Source organism: Akebia trifoliata, chromosome 5 (genome assembly GCF_017979445.1).
Source record: "Akebia trifoliata isolate Shusen 1 chromosome 5, ASM1797944v1, whole genome shotgun sequence".
Classification (NCBI taxonomy): domain Eukaryota; kingdom Viridiplantae; phylum Streptophyta; class Magnoliopsida; order Ranunculales; family Lardizabalaceae; genus Akebia; species Akebia trifoliata.
The window spans coordinates 20928566-20945159 of record NC_141379.1 but is presented as its reverse complement, the minus strand read 5'-3'; the positions used below and the strand labels follow the sequence as shown (position 1 = coordinate 20945159).

At 37.3% G+C, this 16594-nt stretch overlaps 1 protein-coding gene and 1 non-coding gene across 5 annotated transcripts; both read left to right on the top strand.

The window, feature by feature from the left end:
• The first annotated feature begins 432 nt into the window (after nt 1-432).
• Nucleotides 433-505, top strand: TRNAF-GAA (transfer RNA phenylalanine (anticodon GAA)). The gene has a single exon. It is a non-coding gene; the product is annotated as a tRNA-Phe (tRNA).
• On the top strand, nt 449-15477 carry LOC147401630 (BolA-like family protein). 4 transcript variants are annotated; one of them, XR_015178620.1, is made up of 4 exons: nt 449-606; nt 2754-3139; nt 3294-3369; nt 14984-15477. XR_015178620.1 is itself a non-coding variant. In XM_086442977.1 (3 exons), exon 2 carries the CDS (start codon nt 2786-2788, stop codon nt 3092-3094), a length of 309 nt encoding a protein of 102 aa, XP_086299103.1. In that variant the 5' UTR covers nt 449-606; nt 2754-2785; the 3' UTR covers nt 3095-3139; nt 14984-15477. The 4 variants fall into 4 exon arrangements, 3 of the variants coding, with proteins under 3 accessions (XP_086299103.1, XP_086299101.1, XP_086299100.1); XM_086442977.1 differs by lacking the exon at nt 3294-3369; XM_086442975.1 differs by lacking the exon at nt 14984-15477 and having other exon boundaries at nt 3294-3496.
• Nucleotides 15478-16594: the final 1117 nt, after the last annotated feature.

The following is a 16594-nucleotide window of genomic DNA, read 5'->3' as shown; positions in this document are numbered from 1 at the left end:
TTTGTAGGGTGCTTATATACATATCCATGGGATATAAGAGGTAATATCCTTTTAAGAATAATGGCATACTTGTCCATGCTCAAAAAAATGAAGGGCATACTTTTCTATGTCGAAAAAAGCGAAGTGCTTACCGCTTCAGCACTCTTTTCCAGCATTAAAATAGTGCTGAATTTTTTTCACTTATTTTCAGCAATAAGTACTGAAATTGTAGAGTAAATAAACGTGCTATTTTGATAAAAAGTGTTGAATTTAATTTTTTTCAGTAATAAACGCTGAAAAATAGTGCAAACAAACACTGCTTTAGTATATCTTTTTCTAAAAGAATTGAGGTCACCATGGAGAGTTACATATTTTTATGCTTATCGAGTAATCAATTCTAAATAGTTTTAATAATTTGAATACTTAAGTTGACAACCATAAATGCACAGAACTGCGGGGATAGCTCAGTTGGGAGAGCGTCAGACTGAAGATCTGAAGGTCGCGTGTTCGATCCACGCTCACCGCATTTTCTCTAATTTTTTCGATATTTTTAAATGGTTTACGAGTTTACATTCTCATGTCCTCCACAATTCTCAACTTACCTGTGTAGAGAGACTTGAAAGCCCTGTAAGTACTCCAATTCCCTTCTCTAATATGATTTTTCTCTGGTAATCTCTGCATTTCACGATTATCTTTCAGTTTTTGAATGTTTCTATAGGTAATTGTATTCTTTAAGTCAGTCGATCCAAATGAGATTATGTTTTGATATGGGAATTTAGGGTTACAAACTACAAACTATTAAGAACAACTTTGTCTTTATAATTCCTTGTCACAGTGTTCCAATTGAGTTCTGGTGCAAACACTTTTGGATTTCCTTCTATTTATTTATTAATTTTGCCGTTTTTCTTTTTTTTTAAATAATTCCTTCCAGAAAATTTTCTTCCTAATAATATATATATATATATATCTCTTAAAAGGTAATTGCTCTTGTTATGAGAACTATTAAAAAAAAACCTGAAAACATTAGAAATTTCTCTTTAAGCAAGAAGTTTCTAAGCTTCCATCATCATCAAAGCTTTATCCAAAAAATTTGGGGTCCAAAGCTATTGAATAAAAATGAAGGATCTGGATTCATGTTAGGAGGTGGGGAAGTTTTTATTACATTCTTGTATGCCTTATCTATGTATGGGTGCACGATGCAAGTCATAGTATTACCCACTATGTCATTCAAATGGAATCCATCCCCGTAATATATTTGATATTATGTACTTTTGTGATATTCTGCATTTGTACTCGTATTAATGCAATGTACCCCCCTTAGTCCTTAACCTTTCGTACACATTTGCTGGTATTTTTGCAATGTATTCATCTTCTGTATTTGCTAGGAAGAACTTTTTACAGCCGCTACAGACGTTTAATCTATGTTTTATGGATTCTTAAAAATGAGTGAAATATCCATTTTGACTCTTCGGATTTTGACACCCTGATAATGTTGGTGCAACACTGAAAAGATTTTGTTTTAATGTTTTCTTTTTCCCTTGGAACATATTGGCTGAAGTTTACGATAAAGAATTTTGCCTTTTACATTTTCAATGTTATTGTGAAAAAATAGTATTGCATGTATGTATTCTATGATTTTCAATTGTTGTAGTAAAATATGTAATATTCAATTAAGAAGATTCAAACTACTTGGGTTCATGGGTCGCCACCATTCATGATTTTTTTGGGGGTGTGAATGGCTACCCAAAACAGAAATTCCTTTTAATTTTTATCTATTTAAATAAAGTGACAACTAAAGGTCAAACCAAAGAGATTTAAGTAAAGGGATTCGGTTGAAGAGTGGGGAAGGTATTAGGCACCCCACTCTCCCCATCATTTTGATGGTTACCTAGGAACTTGACAATTTTAAAAGATTTTGAAAACTTGAGATGACATGTATGGAGTAGTGTTTGAACAAAATGTAGGTTCTACACATAGAACCAAATCTATTTTCAAGTAAGCTTTCCGATTGATCCCATTGGTATGGAAAACCTTTGAGCAAGTTTGTTTTAACTTAAACATGCGAGGGATACATTTAGAAAACACTTTTTGATGCAAATGTGAACTATGGCATGCTTAAAACCCAAATGCACGAAAATTTCTGCAATCTGGATATACAACACGCAGGTATAAATCATTGTTGAAACCCGATCAACTCTACTCTAATCGGAGAGAATTTTTACTTGGATGAATTAGACTTCAAGATGGTTCTATAAAGAAAAAAAAAAGAACCAACCCACTTGGAGGCTTGATTTGGGAATTATAGCCTTGTGAAGTTGTTGTCCCCAACTTTCTATCGGCACAGACATATGTCTCTTCTTTATGCTGTAACTCCTAAACTACTCCTCAGATTGCCCTACCCTTTGGTGGGTAGGAAGTCAATTTTAAGATGGTTCTTCTCTAATTGGAATCAACTCAATTTTCATTTAAGAAAATTAAAAAAAAAGAAAATTTTGAATTATTGCTAAGCTGTAGATATAGAGTTTTCAAATAAGAAAATTCAAACTAATGTTATCTTTATTTATTATATGCAAATTTGTTATTTGAAATATGTTCCTAGGTCCTCATATTCTACTTTTCATGGTCCACCGAACTCAACACAGATATGTTGGAATGCAAAACTCGTTTTTGTATTAGTGCAATATAGAGTTTATTTTATTGTGGAAGAAACAACTATTTTTGCTAAAAGTAAACACTGAACTTCTTCTGATAGAGATTTTAATGGATGCTTCTAGGGAGTTTGAAATAATAGAAGACTACAAGGATAATGACTTCAAGAGGAGCCAACGTTTTGCTCTCAAGAGCCAGCAGAATCAAGCAGAAGTTGCAGTCCACATTGGAAGCAAGCATTCTGGAAGTGGAGGATGTTTCATACCAGCATGCGGGTCACGCGGCTGTTAAGGGAGATGCAAAAGAGACTCATTTTAATGTGAGGATTGTCTCATCAAAATTTGATGGACAAAGCCTTGTGAAACGACATAGGATGGTTTATGATTTGTTGACGGAAGAGCTTCAGTCTGGATTGCATGCACTCTCTATCGTGGCAAGGACTCCACAAGAAGCTAATAAAAGCTAAGGGTTTAGAGGCCATTCTCTAGGAGAACTTAAAAAAAAAAAAAAGGTTGGTATCGATCACATATCATCTAACCATCTACTTTTAAGTAGACAAGTAGGCATTGATGTGGTAAATTGTATCTTTTTTTGACATAGATATCTATTAAAGAATATCAGGAACCTTATATTGAGTGATTTTGGCTGTTTCTTTTTGTTAATAGGGAACACAAGGAGCTAAAGATTGGAAGTTATCGTAACTAAATTTCTTATATTGTGTCTATGGATGGTCTATGTTAGGTACATATTCATTAAGTTGGTGAATCTCACTTCCTTGCCTTGAAAGACTTGTGTTTCTCAGGTTTAGTCTTTATTATCAACATAATCATCATGAATTCTGAGTTAAGGGATTTGATGCTATTTTTCATTGGCTGCAACCTGATGCAACACTCCTTTGGTCAGGCTTGGCACTAGCAATTCAAGCCTAATGCTTAAACATCCGGAGTAATTTTCAACACAAACATGAATTTATTCCATCCTTATATTTCATGCAACAAATTGATTGGGTATAGATTTGTATAACTAGGTTATAAGAAGTTTTTAGAGTCAGTTTAATCCTATTTTATTTTTTTTAATTAATAGCGGAAAAAAAAACAACAAACAAAATGGAGAGGTCGAGCTGATCTTCCCCCAAAAAAGAAAAACACAAGAAACAAAAAAGGAAACAGAACACAAACCACAAAACACTGAGTTAAACCTCAGACAGAGTACAAATAAACTCCCAATGAATTAAGAAGTCCTCAAAGAACACCTCTTTGAACTCCTTAAAGATGTTGCACCAAAAGAACAAAAGCCGAGGATCGACAAACGTAACTCTTAAGATGATTGCTCCTTTCCTTTGAAAATTCTAACATTCCTTTTCTTCCAAACACCCCAAGTAATTGTGAACGAAGTTAAGCTCCATATCAACCTTTTAGAATAATGAAACCCAATTTCCAATTTAATCCATTCCCCAAAAATATCTCTCACCGTACCTGGCATAAAAGATTTCACTCCAAACAAGGCGAAGAAGTGAACCCCCACCTCTTTTGCCAAGGGACAATGCAATAGGAGATGATTAACCGATTCCTCATTTAACAAGCACATGCAACGATAGTTTGGGCCACATAAACCTCTTTTTCTCAACTGATCCACTGTTAGAATCCTCTCCATCACAACTGTCCACAAAAAGGAAGCCATCTTAGACGGAGTCCTTGGGCCCCACACAGCCACATGTGGTTGGGTCCCCACTCCTATTTAAGTCATTATAGAAGGCTCTCACTGAGAACAACCCTTTGCTATTAGTGTCGCAAACTCTCGAATCCTCTCCTGTTGAATTTCCTGGCACATTCTCTAAGCTAGTCAACAACTCCAAAGTTTAATTTTAAGTTAGACCCTGTTAAGAGAATGATTCTATATGCAAAATAAAATCTCTGGTCCGCTGAAACTTGCATCATAACATACATATATGTATGCAATCACATAACAAAACACATATAGATATTCCAAACAAATTGTTATATGTCACGCAACTACAGTTCATTGAGTTGCATAGTTACAGTAATGATACCTACTATATGTTCACATTCACCCCAAGATGTGTGCTAATTATTTGGTGATTTACATATGAATTGGGTTGGCATTAGCAAAAATTGGTGTGGAAATAAAATCTCTCTTATTTTATTATTGTTAGTAGGTAGCATCTGCGATGTATGCCGACAATTAAAGATTTGGAACTGGTCATTTTGTTCATACTCAAAGTTGGGTGGTTTGCAAAGGAAAAAAAATGTTTTGTGAAGAACAAATCGGAGCCTTTTTTTCATGAGGTAGTATCTGAAAATGTGGTCGTAGGTTCAATCTGATCAATCCCCAACCTACTAACATCAATTTCTATCATACATTTCATTCATTCCATGCTTGGGTGTTTCCCAAAAGTATTGCACTGCATCAGAGTTCGGCTGTAGTGAGTAGGGGTTGGTTTGTTTCTCCTTTGGAAACTACACATTACAAAGATGCTCAGTGTTAGTGAGAAGTAGGCAAGGTTTCTTACGTCAGATTGAACGAGTGTGAGTAAAGAAGTTAGTCCAATATTGTAAGATTCATTCTGCCACTTGGAACATGAGGACTTTGACAAGGAAGGCTTGGAGTTAGTGGTTATATTGAAAAGAAATACAATTAACATAGCTTATTTGCTAGAGACAAAATGGAAAAGGAGAAAGTAACTAAGAAAATTCTTGGCTACAAGCTTTGGTGCATATGAAAAGTAAAAAATAGAAATGTAGTAATACTAACAATTAACAAATAGACTTTGAAGCATAAAGTTATCGGCATTAGGAGAATTGGGGATTGCCTATTAGTTATAAAACTAATAGCATGGAAATAGATAAATTAACATAATTTGTGCTTATTTATCCTGATTTAACTAATTTAAATAGTTTCCCATTGAGGATATTTATAAGAGACTTAAATGGTTTTATAGGGAAGGAAAGTAGAGTATATGACATATGCGAGGGTCTGTGAAGGACTTTTTGGTTTTGGTGAAAGAAATGAAATGGAAAATCAATAATTGATTCTGCAGTGGCTTATGGCCTTATGAAAGAAAACACATAAAAGCTAGATAAAATTTTCCTATTTAGGATAAGTGAGCGATCGATATGAAAACATTGTGAAATTGTCTTAGGGGTAGAGTTTAATTACACAACATAGGTTAGTGGTTTTAGATGTTTAAATTAAACGATTGAAGAAAGGGGATGAAACTATGGGATGTCAAATAATTAGGTGGTGGAATCTAAAATTTGAAAAAAAAGGTTGGCTTGTACAAATAAATTGATAAAAAGAAAGAAAAATGGAACTTAGAGGTAGAGACTATGATGTGGGATGAAGTAGCTACAAGCATTAAAAGAATAATGAAGGAATTTTTCATGAAATCTATGAGAGAAATCATACATAATGAAGCTTTATGGTGGAACGAAGATGTCCAAAAGGTCTTTAGAGAAGAAATCCTTGCAAGTCATGGAGAATAACTAGAGTTGACGAAAACATAGGAAAATATAACAATGCTAAAAAGTAACAAAGAGATTGGTAAGTGAGCTAACCATAAGGCACACTATGATCTATATAACAGATTGGGTTCTAGAAATGGTAAGAAAGATGTCTACAAGCTTTTTTTTTTATAAGTGAAATTTTATTGATAAGAGAATAAGAATTCTTAAAAAAACAAACAAACTACAAACAACAATCTCTCACTACTAACAACATCCCACCTAAACAGAAAATCTTCAAAAAACAACCGTCTAAAATCCTTATACTGCTTACACCAAGAGGGCAACAAACCAAAAATGTTAAAAATTAACTCTTGCATAGAGCTTTCTTTTCAATCAAACGTGCGTTCGTTCCTCTCTTTTCACAAGTCCCAACAAATTGCAAAGGGCCATAATCTCAAAAAAAAATCTTCAACCTTCCTAAAAAAGAGGTGGATTTCCGACCAAACAAGAGAAATAATCGATTGAGGTTGACACTAATAGACCTTAAACAAAGTAAAGAAATAAGACCACACACCATGGGCCACCTCACAATGAATAAGGAGATGGTCTACACACCATGGGCCACCGATGTCTACAAGCTGGTGCGAATTAGGGAAAAAAATTTAAGATTTAGATAATGTTATGTGCTTTAAAGATGAAGATGAGAGTCTTGGCAAGAGATGAAAAGATTAGAGGGAAAGATAGTGGACTATTTTAAAAAATTATTAAACTGAGGTCCAGGGCTACAAATATACACAAAGATTTGAGGGCACACAAACTTTTGTAGAATAGAGTTTTAGAAGTGAAAATAACACTACCAAAGCTGAAAATAGGTAAGGCTTTAGTATCAAATGGTATTTTGATTGAAGCATATAACTGCTTAGGAAATTTTTGATTGTCGTGGTAAACTAAACTATTCAACAATTTTTTACACCACTAAGGGCAAAAAACCCAAGACTGAAGTATGAACAACATAAAGAGAATACCGAATAAAGGACAAAAAGTAAAAGACTCTCTTGGACCAAATAAAAGTTTCCCCCAAAGTCGCCCACTACTCAAGCGTGGAGATCACCGACTCCAGGAAGCAACACAATACGCCTAACAATTCCAAATAGTACGCCTTGCGAGCTAAGGAACAATGAAAAAGATGATGATTTGTCATTTCTCCTTCATTCCTGCACACGTGTAACAAAAGTTTAGAAGACAAAAGACTCTTCAAATAAGTGAATCCATCGCTAAAATTTTATTCAATCCCACAGTCCACACAAAGAAAACAATCTTTGATGGAACTTTTGGCTCCCGCACTCTGCCCACAAAAAGCTCCTTCGACCTTCATGGGTCAAAGACAGATAGAAAGCACACACAGAAAAAATACCATCCTTGGAACCTTCCCACAACTTGCCATCAGGTTGTGTCGTGAAGAAGTCCAACCTAGCCATGTTGTCTATAGTTAGAAGTTGAGAGAGAAAGCACACACAGAAAAAATACCATCCTTGGAACCTTCCCACAACTTGCCATCAGGTTGTGTCGTGAAGAAGTCCAACCTAGCCATGTTGTCTATAGTTAGAAGTTGAGAGAGAAAGATTAGATTGATAATTAGCCCTAATTAGGCTTTAAAGTGTTTACATAATCTAAGTAGGTAAAAAGACCAAAAAGGACATCTAGACTTATTTCAACACTCCTCCTCAAGTTGGTGCCTGGATATCAATAACGCCCAACTTGGACATGATGCCTTCAAAGGTGATTTTGCTAACACCTTTGGTAAGAACATCAGCAAGTTGTTGAGATGTAGGAACAAAAGGAGTACAAATCTGTCCAGAAACAATTTTTTCTCTAATGAAATGACGATCAACTTCGATATGCTTCGTTCTGTCATGTTGAACCGGATTTGCCGCTATGTTAATAGTTGATTTATTATCGCAATATAATAAGAATGGGACTGGCACAGGAAGACACAAGTCAGCTAGTAAGATCTTGAGCCACATCAACTCACACACTCCAAGTGCCATAGCTCTGTATTCTGACTCAGCACTCGACCGAGAAACCACATCCTGCTTCTTACTGTGCCATGTTACCAAATTGCCACCAACTTTAGTACAATACCCAGAAGTGGACCGTCTATCAGTCACTGAACCAGCATAATCTGCATCTGTCCATGCTTAAACACGAAGATGACCATGATTACTAAACAAAATACCTCGACCAGGACATCCCTTAAGATATCTAAGAATACGATAAATTGCAGTAAGATGAGATGTTCGAGGCGAGTGCATAAACTGACTTACAACACTAACAGCATAGGCAATGTCAGGACGAGTCATAGACAAATAGATCAATTTTCCTACAAGACGTTGATACTGACCAATATCCGACACACACACCCCCTCAGAATCAGCCAACCTATGATTCTCCTCAATAAGAGTATCAGCAGGTCGAGAACCAAGCTGACCGGAGTCATTCAGTAAATCCAAGACATACTTGCGTTGAGAAATAAATATACCAGACCGGGACCGCGCAACCTCAATACCCAGAAAATAGCGAAGATTGCCAAGGTCCTTAATCTCAAATTGACGGCCTAAGTAAGTTTTTACCTCGGCAATGCCATCATCATCATCTCCAGTAAGAACAATATCATCTACATAAACAATCAGCGCAATAGTTTTACCCTGGGAGTGACGCAGAAACAGAGTGTGATCAGCAAAGCTCTGATGGAATCCAAACTGATGCATGGCCGTAGTAAAGCGCTCAGACCATGCGCGGGGGGACTGCTTTAGTCCATAAAGCGAGCGGCGAAGACGACAAACATGGGTAGGAGAAGCTGATGAAAGAAACCCAGGAGGTTGAACCATATACACTTCTTCCTGGAGATCACCATTTAGAAATGCATTCTTGACATCTAACTGATAGAGAGACCAGCCTCGAATAGCGGCAACAGAAAGAAGAACACGAATGGTGGTCATCTTGGCAACCGGAGCAAATGTCTCCTGATAATCAATCCCATAAGTCTGAGCATAACCCTTGGCCACCAGACGGGCCTTATAATGAGCAATAGAACCATCCGGATTATGCTTAAGAGTGAAAATCCAGCGACATCCCACAGCTTTCCGTCCAGGTGGAAGAGGAATAATTTCCCAAGTCTGAGTCTTTTCAAGAGCAGTCAACTCATCAATCATAGCTGCTCGCCACTCATGATGGATAATAGCATCTGCAACAGTAGTAGGAAGAGAAATAGCGGAAACAGAAGAAAGAAAACTCCGATAGGAGGATGAGAGTGCAGAATCAGAAACATAATTAGAAATAGGATAAGTACAAGTGCGCTTACCCTTACAAGTGGCAATAGGACGATCATCACAGAGAATAGAAGGAGGCGGAGCTGGAGGCGAGGAGGCGAGCTGATCTGGCATAGGAGTGATGGTAGTATCACGTGGACGCCGAGAGTACACCTGTAAGGGAGGAGACGACAAACTGACAGGGGTTGAAGAGGGAGGAACAGGTAAAGGGAGAGGAAAGGGGACAGGCAAGGGATCATCAGGAGAGTTTAGGGGAAACCACTTAGATTGAAGGCCAACGGACCCATTGTAGTATGGGGTATGCTCAAAAAATGAAACATCCCGATAAATGAAACGCCGTCGAGAAGGAGGATGGTAACAACGATAACCTTTCTGGGTAGAAGAATAACCCAAAAAAATACACTTTACAGCCTTAGGGTCAAGTTTAGTACGTGTTTGGTCAAGAATTTGAACAAAACAGACGCACCCAAACACACGCGGAGACAGAGGAAACACGGGACGATCCGGACAAAGTTGAGAGAGAGGCGTGGCAAACTGAAGAGCCCTGGAGGGGGTTCGATTAATAAGATATACAGCAGTAAGAACGGCATCGGCCCAATAGGATTGTGGCACATTCATACCAATAGAGATGGCACGAGCTAATTCTAGAATATGACGATTTTTTCGTTCGGAACGACCATTCTACTGAGGGGTCTTAACATTAGACATTTGATGCTCAATGCCAGACTCTAAACAAAATTTTAAGACCTCACTATAGGTGTACTCAGTTCCATGATCAGAACGGAAGGTTTTGACTGTACGACCGAACTGGGTTTGGACCATAGCAAGAAATTGTTTGAAGATCCCACAAACTTCACTCTTGTGTTTCATAAGATAAACCCAAGTAGTACTACTATGGTCATCGATAAATAAAACAAAATATCGAAAACCAAGGGTGGATACAACTGGGGAAGGACCCCACACATCTGAATGAATTAAGTCAAACAAAGCAGGTGCAGCAGTATTCATACTAACAGGATAAGACGAACGCACATGTTTAGCTAATTGGCAAGTTTCACAAGAAAAATCAAGCAACTTGTTATTATTAAATAAAGTAGGGAACATGTGTTTCAAATAACCAAAAGAAATATGGCCTAAGCGTAAGTGCCACCGCATTAGAAGAGCTTTATTAGACTGACTACTACTACTAAGTTGAAAAACAGAATGGGTACTAGGTGAACCGGGTACGTCCAAGAGATACAATCCATTCACTTCACGTCCAGTTCTAATCGTCCTCTTCGACCCCAGATCCTGAAAGACACAATGAGAGGGATAAAATGTTACACTGCAGTTTAAATTTTTAGTAAGACTACTGACAGATATAAGGTTAGTAGTAAGTTGAGGAACATGAAGTGTGTTATGTAGGGATAATGAGGATGTAACAGGAAAATGACCTTGACCAGCTATAGAAGACAAAGAACCATCAGCTAGGCGAACCTTGTGATGACCAGAACAAACACTATAGGTTTGAAAAAATGAAGACGTACCGGTCATGTTATCGGAGGCACCAGAATCAATGATCCATGGTGAAGAAATGGTGGAAACACTGTGTGCAGATGCAAGGGTACCTGAATGAGCGAATATAGATACCGGCTGAGATGAGGTCTCCATCTGATTGAAGAATTTCCTGAACTTGTCAAGCTCGACTTGGGATAGAGATACCGACTCCACTGAGGAAGTAGGAGCTAAAGAATGTGCTAATTCAGTTGTCTGCTGAGAGACTACATGAGCTGAAGATCGTTGCAACTGTTGACGGTTCTGAGTAGGACGACCATGAAGTGCATAACAACGAACCTTCACATGACCCAACTTTCCACAATGATCACACTTATGTTGCTGACGAGTAGGTAGAGATCCACTAGAGGGCTGTGGAGAAGGTAGGCGAGCAAGCATAGCGGAATGATTTCCTGAAGAAAGAGGTAGGATGGCCGCACGACGACTCTCATCAGCCAAGACATAAGAATTCGCAGTCTGGAGGGATGGAAAATGATATATAGGTAGTAACAGAAGAGTCACCTTGCGAGAGACGAGAAATCTCACGCTCTAAGTTAAAAATGCTGACATTGTTTTGTCGTTGCAAGTAAATACTCTTTGCGGAATCCCATATCTGTTTTGCTGTCGAGGAGAACATAAAACCAGCTGCAATGTGTGGTTGCATAGATGAAACCAGACAATAATGAATCATAGAATCATTAGCAAACCACTGGGAGTAAGAACTGTCGATCTGTGTAGGTTGTTTGTCCGCCCCTGTGAGGCAACCGATATTCCCTTTTCCATCAATGAACATTTCAACTGATCGTGCCCAAAGAAGATAGTTACGACCATCTAATTTCACGGTAGTGATTTGAATGCCAGGAAAGTCGGTTGAATAAGACGGAAAACCACTCGATCCATTATTAGTACCAGTGATTGAGGAAGAGGAGGACTCAGACGCCATTAAATAATCCGAGTACTTTGGATTGAAGAGAGTTCGAGAATATGAGGGCACACCTCCCTATGATAAAGTGATCGCAGCACCCTAGAGGTGACAATACACGACCAAAAGAGTTGTAAGAGCTGATTAAGCACTGTTGTGGGTGACCCAAGTAATCATTACGGCAAGTATAGGTAATTAATGTGCAAGATAAGTGGGAGAACAGCCTCAAACAACACCCCGATGTGATCGAAAAACTTTGTAGGTGTTCAAAAAAACTGCCAGCACCTTCATATAACCAGTACGGAATCAGAAAATTAAAAACACAGCCACCTGCTGTGTCGCGCAGGTCAGAACAGCACCTGCTGTGTTAAAAAGACGTCAACAAATCACCTGCTGTGATTGTAGATGTCTTGACTGCCACCAGGAGTGTCGCACGACCTCACTATAGCCACCAAGGGTGTCGCACGACCTCACTACAGCCACCAGGGGTGTCGTATGACCTTACTACAGCCACTAAGGGTGTCGTTTGACCTTACTACAGTCACCAAAGGTGTCGTACGACTGCACGACAGCCACTAGGGGTGTCGCACGATTGAGATGCAGCCACCTTAGGTGTCGCAGGCCCTAAACAGTATCGTTGCTGTGATCGCAGGCTCTAACTCCCTATCGCATGGGGTTTGCAGCAACAAAGAACCCCCGTAGGGGTGATATGAGTCGAAGACAAGTGCTGTAGAGTTTTTCTTTTTTAAGGAGAATGAGTCGATTTAGTTTGTAGTGGAAGAAGACGAGGTTCGACAGAGATTCAGAGATCGTAGGCTCTGATACCAAGTTAGAAGTTGAGAGAGAAAGATTAGATTGATAATTAGCCCTAATTAGGCTTTAAAGTGTTTACATAATCTAAGTAGGTAAAAAGACCAAAAAGGACATCTAGACTTATTTCAACATCTATCAACTTGTCAAGTCCCCCATCTCCCAATCATTAAAATCTTTTCTAAATCCAAAATCCCAACTTAATGAAGAATTTGTTCAAATCACAAAGCTTGAAATGGGCAAACCTTTCCTTCAAAATAGGCATCTTGTACCTTATCCTAGCACGGACTAGGGGGGGACACCTTGAAAATCCCTTTCCAAACGTTACAACCATGAGAACCACTCTTAACCCCCGCTCTCACATCCATAATGACTCGTCCTATACCTATTTGCGATTACTCTTCTCCACAGACTGTTCTCCTCGCTTTCAAACCTCCACACATTTCTTCAAAAGTGCCAAATTCATTGAGTGAAGTTTCCTAATTCCCAAACCCCCTTTGTCTTTAGGAAAGCAAACCTAATTCCCTTAAACCAAATGAAATTTCTCGAACTCTTATGATGCCACAAAAACTCACGGAATATCTTGTCCAACTTCAATTCCACACTCCTCAACAAAGTAAATAATGTCAGGGAATAAACTTGAATACTAGACAAGGTACTCTTAATCAGAGTTACTTTCCTTCCCCTGGAAAAATTCCCGTGGACTTTCCTCCCTTTTGGGCATATTTCCTTCATGTTTCTTTGGTTTCCTTCATATTAGGATTCCATCACAATTTCTTTATTTCTTGGACTCAATCGCGATCTTACCTTTTGATTTTCTCCCCAATCATTAGAATTTGAACTTATCTACTCCATGCACGCGGTTCTCGATCATTACTCTGAAGGAAGGGATCACATCCACTTCCCTCCCTTGTTATGGAGATCTTTCTGTTTGTTTTGAGAATGACATGGAGCTTTCCCAATTGCCGAGCTTTGGAACTTTTCCAAAGGGCATCCCGAGTGTGATTCTTGGGGACTTCATAGATTTTCAATAGTTCGAGGGCACGCATATCCCTCGGATGATCATACGCTTGTCTCTAGCGATGAGTTTATGGCCACACAGTTAGTAATCTTGGAATGAACTTATTTTTCAGCGATAGTGATAATCATGATGAGGAAAACTCACTATTCATCATGTGGGTCTTACAAGCAAGAGTACAAATATGCGGACAGCTTATCCCAAAAAAAAAAGAAAAAAATATGTGGACAAGATCACAAGGACAAGCATGATCAAATATAGAGTACAAAGATATTTCTTAGTGAATGACCTAATTTTTCTTGGACAGGAGTGATTGAAAGGATTTTTATGAAGTTGAAACCTATCCATTTATAGAGCATTTAGAGTAATAAGAATATTGGGGAAAATGTTTGTGAGTTATGTTTGCACCCTTTTATGTATATGTATTCCATAGTGAATTGTAAGAACTTTAAATTGTTTATGCCTTCCTAGCTAGATGAAGATCAAGGAACTCAATAACCATCTCCTTTTTTCCTTATTTTTGGTAATTTTGTTACCATCTATTGTGATCTTTCCATTGGCTTAGGATTGCATTGGGGAATGAAGGTAATATAAGCAGTAGCTGAAGTATGACTCTTTCCATGCTGATAAGAATGGACCATTGTTTAACTAGTTGAGTGGTATAGCAGAGATTGTGGAATGTAGGAGCTTGTACACCTTTCAAAAATTTTAGGAGTTAAATCCCTAAATGATAGCATGATTGAGGAAGTGGTGCAGATTCAAACATGTGTAACAGACCCAAAAGCAATCTGAGATTATTTTTTCCCTACAAGCTCTAAAAGTATAAATTTTTATTTTATGAACTTTGACCATGGTAGCTCTCTATGCTCGTGTTTTCATAGTTGTTTCAAGACAAATTTTGATGTAATTTTAATGTTGGAATATAAATACAAGAAACGCTAAACAACAACAATTCGTGAGATGAAATGTCCTTGCCACACTGAAAATGAGTGTAACAATGTGACAAAAACTACAATTGGCTTGCCTTGCTTAAAAAAGTGATGAGGATCCCTACACATTCGTTTGTTAAGAAAAGTGATCTGACGCCATTTGCCCATTCCATAATTGTTGTGATAGTGAACTTTTTTACTATTAGAAACTGCAACCGTTAAAATCTATTTTTTCTCTGGGAATTGGTAGAAGCTTCAAGAGAGAGTTTCGTTGTGGTTGCAAATTGCAATACTAGTTGGAATATTTAGATAATTGGTCTCTTTTTCAATGACACTTTCTTGCTTTTCAGTGCATTGTGTTCAGCATTATGAAGCGGCAAATTAGGTGACAGGGTCTGTGAATTGGCTGATGATATCAATACATTCAGTTTGTTATGTGGGTTCCAAGGACTCTAACATAGATTATTGTTCAAGTCTATTCATTCTAAATAATGTGTCAAAAGGAAGTTGTAAACATGGATTAGGTCATGGATGATGATGATGATGATAAGGTGCCGCATGGGTGAGATGATCGTTGCTCAAGTCAAAGAAGAAGAATACAGGTTCCATAAGAGGTGGGGAAATGATGTTAGGGTTGGAAAGAAATTCTGCTTTAATTGTTCTCCTAATATCTTATTTATAGGCACAAGGAGGAATGAAATGCCCCTCTTATCAAACAATCCACAATGTATTTCTTAGGTAAAAGGAGGCATCGAATGTGTAATGGTGGACATCACTCATGATAATCATTTGACCTCAAAATCTAATTTCTCTTTCTTTGTCCGTTGTCCTTTTTTTTTTTTTTTTTTTTAACTCACTCATGGTCAGTCCACATGATATGATATGATATACTATTTTGGATGATCCACAAAAGTAGTGACGTTTCTGATCAGCCTACCATCCTTTTGAAACAGATTTGCCCATAGTCTTAAGTTTCCAAAATCAGTGATTCAAGCTCTTGAGTTTTGAATTGGATGATAACGCTAATGATAATCACGAAGATGAGGGCATATAGATCACTTTTTGATGATGATGACGAAACATTGATTGGGTTCAATTTTTGCCAAGAAAAGACTGAGGTCAAGGGATCATGCCATCTGTTTGAAAACATATGAGGGGCGCCTTAAATATTAATTTTCCTTGAATGTGGGATCCGCATGATTATGTGGCAACAAAGTTGTTATCTACTTTGACCCAGTATAACTGGATTCGTTATGAATAAACGGTTATGATCAATGATTAATTTGTGCATATTTCCTTCAAGAATGAATGAATAAAACCTTTCTTGTGTTTTTTTCATACTTAGTTTTATAATGCTTGAATTAATAATGACACATCAGGGAATTTTCCTTTATTATTGTTTTAGACTTTAATATAGTTAACTGTGATTTGTTAGCCCAATCCAAATTTATTGAGTTATAAAATGGTTATTATGAAAAATGAATTACTTATGCAATGGATTTGGGAAAACAAGACTAATTTTATCTTTAAAATTTAATGATTAATTCATATGTGTAACATATATATATATATATCCAAGACAAAGAATGAATTTTCCCATTTTATTCTAGTATATATCTCTTTCCATGCACAAATTAAAGACAAAAGTCCAAAACTAGAATAAATCTAATCAAATTTATTGAATATTCATTTTGCATACATAGTCTTAGTTTAAAAATGAAGTTTCAAGAATTTTATTGGTAATTTTATTTATAAATCAGTTATTAGTTATGAACTATAGTTAGTGAGAACTGTCCTTTAACAAATTAAGGCAACTAAAGGGATGGTATGTGGTATTATTTGTTTTTTTTTTAAAGAGTAATGCTAGGATGACATTGGGATTTACTGCAACTCTCACATTTCTCATGAACGTGGAGGTGCATACATTACTGTAGATACTTTTATACGTATCTCTAGGAAAC